This window comes from Acipenser ruthenus, chromosome 18 (genome assembly GCF_902713425.1).
Source record: "Acipenser ruthenus chromosome 18, fAciRut3.2 maternal haplotype, whole genome shotgun sequence".
NCBI lineage: Eukaryota > Metazoa > Chordata > Actinopteri > Acipenseriformes > Acipenseridae > Acipenser > Acipenser ruthenus.
The window spans coordinates 17,852,942-17,865,453 of NC_081206.1; the positions used below are offsets into that span (position 1 = coordinate 17,852,942).

Genomic DNA, 12,512 nt, shown 5'->3' on the forward strand with positions numbered 1-12,512 from the left:
AAACGTTGCGTAAGCTGCGTTACGTTGCCAGAGGGGAAGGAGGAACACTAATGGTGGCAGGCAGCTAATGTTTATTGGTGATTAAAGGGAAATAGAGCTGTTGCCGATACTGTTTAATTGAATTTCTTCAGTTAGTACAATCTTAATTTTGCCAAGAACCCTCAATATGTTGCCACGGAGCACCACCTCGCTGTTTTGTGTTCTTTTTCAAGCCCTGGCAGCGGTTTCGCAGGGATTCGGTGAGTTTGAGTCCGTCAGTGTCGGAGCTCCGATAAACGGGGACCGCTTCAGGATCGAAGGCCGGTGCGTTGTGCCGGGTGTCAAAGCACAAGACTGGGTCTCTACAGCACGAGTCCTCGTCGAGGGGGAAGACCATGTCGGCTTTTTAAAGTAGGTTTTCTGTGATGTTTTAACGTGTAATTGACAACCGTGTTGTACTGGCAGTGTGATGGTTGCAGTAAACAATTAATGATATTTCGGTCGCGGAGCATACATTTTTCACACAGGCTCAGATATTCACATATTTGATATGCCACGCAACTGTATTTTGACGATTTTCACAGTGTTTGCCTTGCAGCTGCGACTGATAATTATTGTGAATATAGGAATGGCAAATCAATCAAACTGGCACAGCAATGTTATTTTCTTACCAGTTTGTGCGTCTCTTTTTGCTTCTTTTTGTGCCCCATTTGTTTTCGTTTCGCTTCACTGCAATATTTTAGGGAGCGAAATGCTTGGTTTAGTCGCAGAACAGAATACAAACTGGGGCTAATCTATTTTGAAACGCTAAATGCAGCCATACTTCTGTAATTCTGTACGCTGTCTCTTAACGGGGATAGTTACAAATTCTCACTATATTTTAGTTTTTTGCTGGATTAGTCAAGGCAAGTTAGTAGTTACTGAGTCATGACTAGTAGAGAGGCCCAATCTAAAAATAGGCGGACAGCGGCTATAAATATAGCAGCGATTTCTACAAAATTGTTGCACATTCATGGTGAAAATTATACTATTATGGGAGACTTTACACTGTTTCCATAGTTTACAGATCTTGAAAAGCTTTAGATTTTATTTTTCCTTCCCTAAAGATGTTCAGTTCCTACCAGGAGGATTTTTACTGGCGGCAGCTGATTTCGCTGCAGCCAATAGCTCCAGAAAACAAAATAGGCAGTAGAATCTGTGCTGATCATAAGGAGCCCCAAAACGGCTGCTGTCTGTATTTGTTACTGAACTGCTCCAGTTACTGGCCTATTGTTTTTGACTGTCAGCCTGTGAACAAACCAAGCATCCTCCCGATGCTACTGTAGTACCTGCATTAGCAGGCAGTTATGAATGACATCTCCACTGTAGCTCAGAGAAACAACAAAAAAACAAACATTTGACCATAAACACATACATTAGGTTGAAAACAAGAAAGCTGTAAATTGTATATTAAATAAATTCTTTATATGTTTTGGGGTGATACTGAGTTGCATTATCTCTTAATTTCCAACATTAATATTTTTTGTTCTTTCCCCTAGAACCGATGGAAGTTTTGCTGTCAATGATGTCCCCTCGGGTTCCTATGTAGTAGAGATTGTGTCACCAGCATACAAGTTTGAACCAGTTCGAGTGGACATTACATCAAAAGGCAAAATGAGGTATGGCTTCTAACCCTGCTGCATCATGTGCATCTTTTACATGGATGTGGTTAGCTTTGTGAATAGACTTCTGTTGCTCCAATATTAAGACTTAATCATTTTCTTTACAAATGTGTGAACCTTGATTTGAGCATTGTTAGACATAATTGCTTGTTCATCGTCTTTTCTTGAGCCCAGTGTAAGACTGTGACCTTTCAACTTAGTCCCTGCTGCCAGATAATGTGCAGTGTTGCTGTAAGACAGAAAAAAGCTCCACCCCTAAACACTGAACCTTAACTATCTGGTTGACCTTATTCATGGTAAGCTGGCTTCATTTCCTCTGTCAAATGGCTGATTTTATATTCCAAGATTCAGTAAGTCTGGGAGCTTACCAATGATCAATTAGTAGCATATATTTTAGAAGGAAGTAATTGTAATAAGGCTGTTGTAAGTTTAAAAAAAAAAACTGCATATAATATATGCAATAATGGTGTTTCTGATCTGGATGAACACAGAACATCTCTATTGGCAGAATTTTCTAAAACTTGCTAATGTACAAATTTAATTGCAATGAGAAATATTTTTTCATAACAACCCTTGCAATCCCAATCACATTTCCTCTGTTTTCTATTTCAGGGCCAGAATGGTTAATTTCATTAAAACATCTGAAGTGGTGCGCCTGCCTTACCCACTGCAGATGAGATCCTCTGGCCCACCTAACTATTTCAATAAGCGTGAAACGTGGGGGTGGACAGATTTTCTCATGAACCCAATGGTAGGCATTATAGAATTAGTGAACAAAATAAGGTAGTGTCTTTCTCTTTGTCTTTTCAAAGCGTTAGTTTGCTTGACTAAGAATGTGTACCCAGATTTAATGACTGAATTTTCTGCCACTAATCCAAACTGAAACACAACTAACCTCTTCTATGGTAAACAAGTTAATATCATTATAGATGTTGGAAAATTCTTTCCCAGAACTGGGCTGTAGATCACACACACTTATGTCCTCTTCATTTAAGGTGTTGCATTTCTATTCTTTGTGACAATCAATGTGCATGCACACACACAATTGTTACATTGATTTCCAATGTATTGTTTTTATATACATAAGACATTGATATATACAGTGTGTATGTATATCTAACATACTGTACATTAAAACAGTTTCCACAAAAGCCATTTTTTCTGTATAGATGCTAACAGTGACAGCCGGGTTAAGCAGTGCACAGATATCTGCATGAAGGAGCTTGTTTGTTTAATCTGACTGTTCAACTTCTCTAGGTTATGATGATGGTCCTTCCATTACTGATTATCGTCTTGCTACCCAAGGTGGTCAACACCAGTGATCCTGAGATGAGACGGGTGAGTTCATATTTGTAAGAGAACCAAAACATTTTTAAAAAGGAATCTGACCTGTTATATCATGCTTATACCATGTACTGCTTCCAAAATTTCAGTGTCTACAATTTAATATGATTAACATTGCAGATCAGGCCAGCTAATGCGTAGGTTAATGTACTGTATTGGAAAGCCAGTAGTCTATGGTTACAATTTAGGTGCTGTTTTTTAGTTTGTTTATTTTTTATTACTTCTGCATTTTAGTTTAGTTTTAGTTGAAACACTTGTCCAGAATGCCTTGCGATACATAGCATCTTACTGTATAATGTTAAATACAAGTTCAAGAATGAAGTAAAAAATTGTACATCACATTTCTTTTCTTCTTTGTTTAGGAGATGGAGCAATCTATGAACATGCTGAACCCTAATCCTGAGTTACCTGATGTGTCTGAATTCATGACCAAACTCTTCTCCTCCAAGGGCTCTGGCAAGTCGGGAAGCAGCAGCATTAAAGCAGGAAAAAGTGGGCAATTGAAGAGGAGGTAGTTCCTTCTTGTAACCAGGAACATAAATGCACAGAAACACTGCCTGGCATGAAATTATTTAGTTTGTTTTATTTTTGTCCTTTTTTCTGTGTTTGTGTTTTTTATTTTATTTTTTTGGAGACTGAAAACAAATCCAAGTCTCTTGGTGTAGGTCTGTTACATTACAAGCTAGAGAAGCTAATGATGCTAGGAACAGCTCAAATAAATGGATTGCTTACAGTATAAGCCAGTTTTGTGAACATTTGTTTCTTTTAAATACCCCAGTTGTTTAAAATATTATTAAATCTTCTTGGGGCTGTTCATGGCATCATTTGCCACCCCAATTTTATACTAAGTTGGGTTATACCATAAAACATTTTATATTTTATTATCATTAATTTATTTTACTGTTCTATGGGCTGTTTGATATACATCACTAGTATAACCTATAACATAGCTTTGAATTGTATATTTTTAACAGTGCTAACAAAATTGAGATGCCTATGTAATAAACTACACCTACTTGAATACTTTAAGAGCTGAAAATGAAAATGTCTTTAAATAAATATTAATTTGAGAGTTTTATTTGCCTGCATAGACCCAGGATAAGGGTTTAGATCATTATAAAACGATTATTGTGATTCTTGTACTTTTAGAAAAGAATAAAACTGTATTTAAATGCAAAGGATAATAAAATTGTAATTATCATTTTGTGTGGTTTTTATTGGTGATTTTAAGATTTAAAGATGCAGTGTTTAAGACGGTTGGTACCTATTATTATTTATTTCTTACCCGACGCCCTTATCCAGGGCGACTAACAATTGTTACAAGATATCACATTATTTTTACATACAATTACCCATTTATACAGTTGGGTTTTTACTGGAGCAATCTAGGTAAAGTACCTTGCTCAAGGGTACAGCAGCAGTGTCCTCCACCTGGGATTGAGCCCACGACCCTCCGGTCAAGAGTTCAGAGCCCCAACCACTACTCCACACTGCATCCCCAGGGACTTCATGTGTTTCATGGGACATTCCCCCCATGAGAGGTTCTGACGGCAAGATTCATGTGTTCGAGGTAACAGTGTGTCAATGATTGCAACTAACTGTTCAAATGTTTTGTAAGTTTCTCCCTGTTCAGACCGTGGTGACACAATAGCCGAATGACACCACATCAGGCAAGTGGTAAAAAGTGGCTATTGACAGACAGACATTTCATTACTAAACGTTTCTTTGTTTTATTAGTGCTGAATATGCAATGCAAGTGTTTAAAGTTATGGATGTTGAGGTTAGTGTTGAGCAATAATTAAATAAGCGAACCGCTGGTATTGCAGATCCCAATTAGCTCTAGTCTTGGACTACCTAATGTTAACTTGGGTAAGAAAGTCCAAGATTAATGCTAATCAGGGTGCAAACAGCTGTACATGTTTACCATTTGTCATTGATCTGTGTGTTTCAGGAGGTGGGTTTGTTTTAATTTCTTATACCAGGTATTTGCATTTCTGTTTAAATGTACCCCCTCCCCCCTTTTGCTCTAAAGAAATACTTTGTTGCTGATGCTTTATGTATCTCTTTATGGTAGGTTACCTTGCAGTACAGATAAGACCAGTGATATCTTGCTTAATTAAGCTTGGCAGTTATCCAGATGCCACACATACATCTACAGTTCACAGGTTAGGTCATGTTGTTACCTTTGTACAGACTTGGATTCTAGAACTGTAACTGCAATTAAAGTTTTATATAGGAAAATCAACTTCCATTCTAAAAGCATTCCAAGTGTATTAAAATAGCCAGATCTATTGGACAGGTTACTTCCGATTGAAGATTGACCATGCATGTGAGCTTTTCCGATTTGCTTGTTAAAGAAACGTCTCTCATCCCTTAACTGTTAGTGTGCACTAGAGATAGTAGAATATCTATGAGAAGGAAATTAAGTTTAATGTCAATATTGGATATACTGTACTGCACATTTTGCAATAGGAGTTTGGCACAATCACTTGGCAGTGGGGCAGATGGCCTTTATTTTTGTTCAACACAGATACTGGGTTAATAAGGGAAATAGGTTTCTCTTATGTTCCAGTGCTTCACTTCTGTGCACAAGAATAAGTAACATTTAAAAGGAAACCATTCGATAAGGGTATTACAACATGTTTTACTACAAGTTATTGAGAATATCTGGGGATATGTGGAGAAACCACTCTGCCTGTATGTCACTGTAACAGGGCGAGCAGCCCTGTATATTGTTTGTTTATTTATTTTTAGATCGGGGTCTCCCCCTCCGCCCCTGTGCAGATTGTTTTGTATTGTTTATTTATTTTTAGTGTATTGTATTTATGTCGGCGAGCGCCGTATGTTTTGTTTTGATTAAATGACGGCGTAGCACCGTGTTATTGTTTTGTTTATTTTTAAAACGTGCCCTGGCAGAGGCGAGATCGGTGCTCGTCCTCTGCCAGGTGTAATGAAAAATACTCGTGCAGAAGGTGGCCATCTCCCGAATTAATTAAGTGATTAATTTAGTTGCTAATCGGGAGATGGTCACCTGAATATAAAAAGCCTGCAGCTCTCCAGTTGAGGGTGGGTGATAGAGAGGAGAGAGCGAGCAGAGAGACGGAGAGCGAGAGAAGGTTTATTTAAAAACGAAACTAAAGCATAGCATACAGGAACAGTGACAGCGACTGCCCAGCCTGACCTGTATGGTTTATTTATTTATTTTGTGTTCGAGATTTATTTTTGTTTAATTGTTTTATTTCTGCTCTGCGAGCAAGTGTTTATTTTTGTTTGAATATTTTATTTATTTTTTGGATTCTTTAAATAAAACGGCGCCCGCGCCACTGCACAATACCTTTTTGTTTTTGTTGTCCCCTCTTCTGCCGTGACGTCAGACCACTCAGCCATTCCTGCCACAGTCACACTTAAATTTTAAGTTGTACATGATAGATGTATGTTCTGGTCTATTACAAAATACTGATCACTCTAATTCAATGTACATGCATGGGGATGTATGTTACTAACATATGTATCAAATTATTTACCATGTTGGTGTAATTATTATTATTATTATTTTAGCTGGGACTGCTACAAAACTTGAGCTCTGAAGCTCACCTATGTTGTCTCCTACCAGACTTGTAACATCGTGTTCCTTACTCCTGATTGGTTTTGTCGTGGAGTAAAGAGTTTGATGATCATTGTCAGTCACTCTTGTTCACAATCGGCTTTACTCAAAATTCTTATTGGCAGGCCTGGCCACTTCAGATGAAAGCAAATAAGACGTTACCAGCTCTCCTCCATTCAAAATCGTTACATGTGCTATTGTGGCTGGAGTGCTGATTGGATCCTGTGATGTATTGCTCAGTTGTTAAGCAGACTTAAAGTGTTGTGTCTGATTTCTACATTTTGTATGATTTAAACAGAACCTAAATTACATGATTAAAGTATTAGATTGTTTCAACCCAATAATTTTCATAGAAGGTGTCAAGTGATCAAGTTGGGCATGACTAAAAAAGATGAATCTTCAACAGTGGATAAACTTTCCCCCACATACTCACTGAGAATGGTCTGCAGAAGTATTATGCAATTTATCTAGAGGGAACATGGAGCAGAAGCAATATAGCTTAGAATGTTTAAAAATATATATATAGTTTGATTGAAAAAAAAGGGAGTACAGAGACCATTGTCCAATAGTACAAAACCATAGTATTGCTACTAAAGATCATTTATAAGTACTGGGTCTGTTTCCCCAAAACAAAACCGTGTTTGCATCATTATTATTATTATTATTATTTATTTCTTAGCAGACGCCCTTATCCAGGGCGACTTACAATTGTTACAAGATATCACATTATACATTATTTCACATTATACAGATATCACATTATTTTTACATACAATTACCCATTTATACAGTTGGGTTTTTACTGGAGCAATCTAGGTAAAGTACCTTGCTCAAGGGTACAACAGCAGTGTCCCCCACTGGGGATTGAACCCACAACCCTCCGGTCAAGAGTCCAGAGCCCTAACCACTACTCCACACTGCTGCATCATCACAGCAGCCTCATTTCGCAAGAATTGGGCAATGCTACAAAATATCAAAGGTTAAGATCTGTCTACGGGGCAGCAAAATACAGAAACTAGGGGAAAAAAACTCTTTGGAAAAGAGCTTTGTCATTAAATCATGATCAAATATGAAATGTCAAATGGAGATGTTTTTCTTTTTTTTTTTTTTTAAACTGAGGATAATTTATACACATGCTAATCGTAACCAAAGACAGAAAATAATTATAGAAGACAACAGAAAGAGCAGAGTATTTGTAAAGCGGTTGGTGCTACAAAAACAGAGGTTTCAAAAGGCAGTTTTGAAAGAAACATGTTATAGCAAACATGTATTTTATTTTAAAAGATGATACCTGGTACTAAATTAGGATAAAGGTCTCAGTTGCCTTACTATCAGAAAATATGTTATACTTGCACTTCCTGGGTCATTTCACCCCAGCAGTGTCTTCTGGGTCAAATCATGTTACTGGCTGAAAGCATATCAGTCAATAGGGAAGCAGCTGGTTGGTTAAAGACAAGTAAGAAGCCATTAAAGGGATGGGGACAATTTCACACTCCAGGTGAAATAACCAAGGAAGTGCAACACTATCTGAAAGCATGTTTTTTTTTTATTTAACTGGGTGTAGTACCAGATATCATGCGACCTATTCAAGTAATGAACTACAGGTAAGACTGATAGAATTATTTTATGACTTTAAGTGTTGCCACTTTAACCCTTTACGTGTCACTTGCATGTTTTGATTCCTTGACTCAAAGTCCAGCGCTAATTGCGTAAGTGTAAACTGAAGACACTGCCTCATTGGACTCTGAGTTTGCTGTAACGCAGTTCAGTCTATCACAGGAGTGTTCATTTGGGCAAGAGCTGTGTAACAGATTGCTGAATCTGTTCAATGAGTAACACTGAATACACCAGGCTTCAGCAGACAAGGTAATCTAACCACTTATTGTATTATAGAGGTTTACCATAGTAAGAAGTGCAGTAAAGCCCAGAGAGATGTTAAAGCACATTAAAAACATGGCGAGCCATGGCAAATGTATAGTATAAACAGCAAGAATACTGTGCAGATTTACTGTGGTAAACTTTTAGAAGGGCTTATAAGTAATCCCTTGTTTATTTCATTATTTATTTCACTCATTCCTGGAGAGGTAGGTGGAAATGAATAAGCCTACACAATCTGTTTTCTTTTTCAGTACACCTCAGCTTGAAGAATGGATTTAAGGCAGTTTTTGCAGTTGGTGCTGTTTGCATTGCTGCCCTGTGTGGCTGTGGCACAAGCTGAACCACCTCCTGTAGAAAATGCACATCTCCTCTCTCCAGAAGAATACAAACTGGTTTTGAATTTGGAACTAAAAGGTACGTTTACCATTAATACTGTGGACAGCTCTAAATACATTCTGTTGTAGCCAGTTGAACACTAGCTGAAATTAGCGGAGGATTTTAAAGGGTTAAGGCTGGTGGGCACTAGTCTTGGATTACCCAATGTTACCTTAAGTAAGGTAGCCTAAAATTAATGCTAATTGGTGACTGTGAAACCAGCTATTAGTGTCCCATACAGTCTTTCAGCTGGTTTCACAGACCATGGTTAGCACAAATTCTGAGCTACATTACCTTCACCTTATAAAGTGCTAGTCAGGGTCTGTGAAGCCAGTTATAAGATAAAATACACCGCTTTTCATTCCTGTTTAAATGAGGTAACATTTAAATGTAGTGAGGTACATTTATTTTAAATGTGTTGTAAAATTAAATTATTGTGGCTGAATCTGCCTTCTGATAAAGTTGATTGCCCAGAAGAATAAACTGTAAAAGATTGAAGTGTTGTGTGACACTGTTGCTTATACTAAATGTGTCAGAGTAAGCTCAGGTTTATTGGCCTGCATTTGGGTTTATGTTTGCTGCTGGTAAGAATGCATGGCCATGGCACTGCTCATGAGTTGACATCAGGGGTTCATTTGTATATCAGATTTTCTTGTTCTAATGTACGGATCTTGATTCACAGTAGCTTCCGTGTAATATATTCTTCATGTCATCTGCTTGTGGATCAGGGTTTCATACCTTATTGCTGGTGTTGGTAGCTGCATGCTGACCTTTGCTTAGCAATGTTTTACCATAATCTTCAGGTTTGAACAATAAGTGGCGATCCGACTTATCTGATGAACAGGAGAGATGACACTGTTGTTGTTAAGAGCTCTATTTTTCTTGCATTTCGCCATTAGAGGTGTAAAAATACTAGTATTTTTCTTACTAATAGACGTCGCATCCTAAAATATATCATTACAGTTTCTTCATTCAATTCATGGAACAGGAAAGTGTTTTTTTTTTTATTGTACATGTTATACAGTTCTTTTTTGCAACACAAAGTTTAAACTTCCCAAACCCAGGTTCTCTTAGAAAAATAAAGAAAACCTCTTGAATCTTGAAATGATTCCCCAATAATTATTCGCTAATCATTTTCAACCCCATGGGATTTTGCTGGAGATTTAATAATACATTTAAGCACAATACAAAATAAATAACAAGTCATTTCAAATCTTCAATAAATAAGTCTAACAAAGGAAAAGCATGTTGTGCATCAGAAGATTCCCACATGATTGAGACAGACAGAGATTATTAGAAACCAACACAATAACCTGCACCAGTTGAGCAGATCAATTCAATAAAGATTAGGACGTGCAGGTCGAAGAGTCACATCTTTGGGAGTTCATTTTTAAAATTACATTTTCTCATTGTTTATTTTCTTCTTTTTTCAGTCCTGGACCTCATTTTTTTCAGACTAGCAATTTCTGTGTCTAATCTCTTTCATTTTTTAAGGTTAACTTTTATTTTAAAAATAAACTTTTCAACGACAAAGGTCTTCCTGTATTCTTGAATCAAAATGTTTGTCATTGAATTTAATACGTTTTTTTTAAATATTTCTAAAACAAAAAGTTAACCTTTGTTTTGTATTTCTAATTTTACCACAATTGAGTTATGGATGATTTTTTGTTTCAGATTATCCAAGTGACTGCTACGAGGCCTTGCAGCGCTCTGAAGGTATCTCCCGGGATGGTCTCTACGTGATCAAGCCAATGAAATCCCACATCGTGGTGTTCTGTGACATGCTGAACGGCGGCTGGACTGTGATCCAGCACATCACCGTCAACAGCAGCGTGGACTTCGACAGGACCTGGCACGAATACAAGCTGGGCTTCGGGGCGGTGAGCGGAGACCACTGGCTTGGGAACGAGTACCTGTACCAAATAACCAACAAGGGCGGGAGATACAAACTGGGAATCAAACTGGTTGACATGGACGCTGGAACCAAGGCTGGGGAGTATGATCCTTTCTGCGTGGAAGGAGAGGAAACTCAGTATAAGATCCGCTTGGGTCTGTATGAGGGGGCTGCAGTGGATGCTTTGACGCAGGATACAGAGGCGTATCTCCATGACAACCAGAAGTTCACCACCAAAGACAGAGACAACGATAACTACTACCAGAACTGTGCCCAGCTGGAGTATCTCGGAGTGCCAGGGGGCGGCTGGTGGTACGACGCCTGTGCCGGCGCCAACCTCAATCGTAGGAATGTAATTTACTGGCAGAAAGACTGCAACAAGGAACACCTCTGCAAGTACGCCTGGATGATGGTGAAGCCCACTGAGCACGTGAAGACAACCAAGGCTGGAAACTGTCGTCGTGATGAGTTGTGACGCGAACTAAAACTGAATATTTAACTTGTTAATGAATCCCTTGTGAAAGCTTACCACAGTATATTTGCACTGTATTTTTAAAAATATTTCCAATGCTTTTTCCATGGTTACACTATGCAATTACCATAGTTTAAAATTATTTGCCATGTTTTTTTAAATTTGCTTTACCATACCTCTCTGTGCTTTGCACTGCTTACCTATGCGTTACCACGCTTTCACTGTGCTTTATCACACCTTTTACTACGGTAAACTTTAATAAGGAATGATCGGCTCAAGGGGACACATTTGTAGATTGGGTCTTTGTTGCCCGGGGTACATTTCGAAATATCAAAGTATACCCTGGTTTAGACAAAGCTATTGTTTTGGTACCTCGGCCTGTTACAAATGTCTCGTACCTTGTTGCAAGTCATTTATAGCATCCCTTTGTTGCATTGACATTTGTCAGACTTAGCGTAGCGGAGGTGCCATAGCGAGAGAAAACGTGCACGCGAGATCAGTTTTACTTCTTTAAATATTTTTAGATTTATCAATGATTTGTGTGTCAATATGGGCGATAATGATAAGACCTTGTGATGATGTTGCTACAGTAAATGCTGGAGATGGTGATCTTGAATTGTTTATCTTGTCTACGGTGACGTATTCTTCTGCCTTAATCTCCCTCCCCTTTCTCATCATATCAGCCGCTGCACATGTCCGTCTCATACGATAACCACACAGTTCGCCCTGAGCCACACCAGGTTGATTGCAGGTGGCCATGTTGGGAATGCGCGTGCCATGTCTGAACGGAAATGAACGGTTTGCAGCAAATGCTACTTCTCGTGAAATTTGAAAAGCAGTTTGTAACACGCCGAGGTACCAAAATGACAGCTTAGTCTAAACCAGGGTACACCGGATTCTCCAGTCGACAAAGACCCAATCTGACACACATTGTGTAATAATTACATAGTAATTTTATATCTTTATTGTCCTTTTATAGTTGCATTTAGCTCAGTGTGTTAATGTAACTGAAATCTGATCTTGCTTATCATATGTGTTTTTCACCAGGAGCGACAAAACTAAAATAATAACCTAGTAATTACATTCATTACATTCCTTTTACTAAATAATTACTCATTTGTAATACTGTATGTAGCCTATTACTGAAACTGTAACCATTTTTGTTTTTTACAATTTTTACTACCAGTATTGGATTACTATAGTTCTTGGAGTCTGCAAAGCAAATTAAACCTTTGATTTTGTACCTTTGTCGTTCATTATGTACGTACTCATTAAGAACACATCTTCTAATATGTAATGTGGGGT

At 38.0% G+C, this 12,512-nt stretch overlaps 2 protein-coding genes across 3 annotated transcripts; both read left to right on the plus strand.

Moving 5' to 3' along the window:
- On the plus strand, nucleotides 1-4,185 carry LOC117419460 (ER membrane protein complex subunit 7). Its single transcript, XM_034032217.3, has 5 exons — nucleotides 1-390; nucleotides 1,518-1,637; nucleotides 2,253-2,391; nucleotides 2,898-2,978; nucleotides 3,347-4,185. Exons 1-5 carry the CDS (start codon nucleotides 167-169, stop codon nucleotides 3,497-3,499), a joined length of 717 nt encoding a protein of 238 aa, XP_033888108.3. The 5' UTR covers nucleotides 1-166; the 3' UTR covers nucleotides 3,500-4,185.
- Nucleotides 4,186-7,675: 3,490 nt separating this feature from the next.
- Nucleotides 7,676-12,448, plus strand: LOC117418487 (fibrinogen-like protein 1-like protein). 2 transcript variants are annotated; one of them, XM_034031610.3, is made up of 3 exons: nucleotides 7,676-8,192; nucleotides 8,718-8,880; nucleotides 10,516-12,448. In XM_034031610.3, exons 2-3 carry the CDS (start codon nucleotides 8,736-8,738, stop codon nucleotides 11,208-11,210), a joined length of 840 nt encoding a protein of 279 aa, XP_033887501.3. In that variant the 5' UTR covers nucleotides 7,676-8,192; nucleotides 8,718-8,735; the 3' UTR covers nucleotides 11,211-12,448. The 2 variants fall into 2 exon arrangements, with proteins under 2 accessions (XP_033887501.3, XP_033887491.3); XM_034031600.3 differs by lacking the exon at nucleotides 7,676-8,192 and adding an exon at nucleotides 8,291-8,454.
- The last annotated feature ends 64 nt before the right edge of the window (nucleotides 12,449-12,512 follow it).

What these genes read in the sequence shown, in the direction of transcription:
- LOC117419460 (XM_034032217.3), top strand. Translation starts at nt 167, where the DNA reads ATGTTGCCACGGAGCACCACCTCGCTGTTTTGTGTTCTTTTTCAAGCC. An exon ending in GACCATGTCGGCTTTTTAAA is followed by an intron (nt 391 to 1,517) that starts GTAGGTTTTCTG and finishes TCTTTCCCCTAG; the next exon opens with AACCGATGGAAGTTTTGCTG. An exon ending in ACATCAAAAGGCAAAATGAG is followed by an intron (nt 1,638 to 2,252) that starts GTATGGCTTCTA and finishes TTTCTATTTCAG; the next exon opens with GGCCAGAATGGTTAATTTCA.
- LOC117418487 (XM_034031610.3), top strand. Translation starts at nt 8,736, where the DNA reads ATGGATTTAAGGCAGTTTTTGCAGTTGGTGCTGTTTGCATTGCTGCCC. An exon ending in TTTGAATTTGGAACTAAAAG is followed by an intron (nt 8,881 to 10,515) that starts GTACGTTTACCA and finishes TTTTTGTTTCAG; the next exon opens with ATTATCCAAGTGACTGCTAC.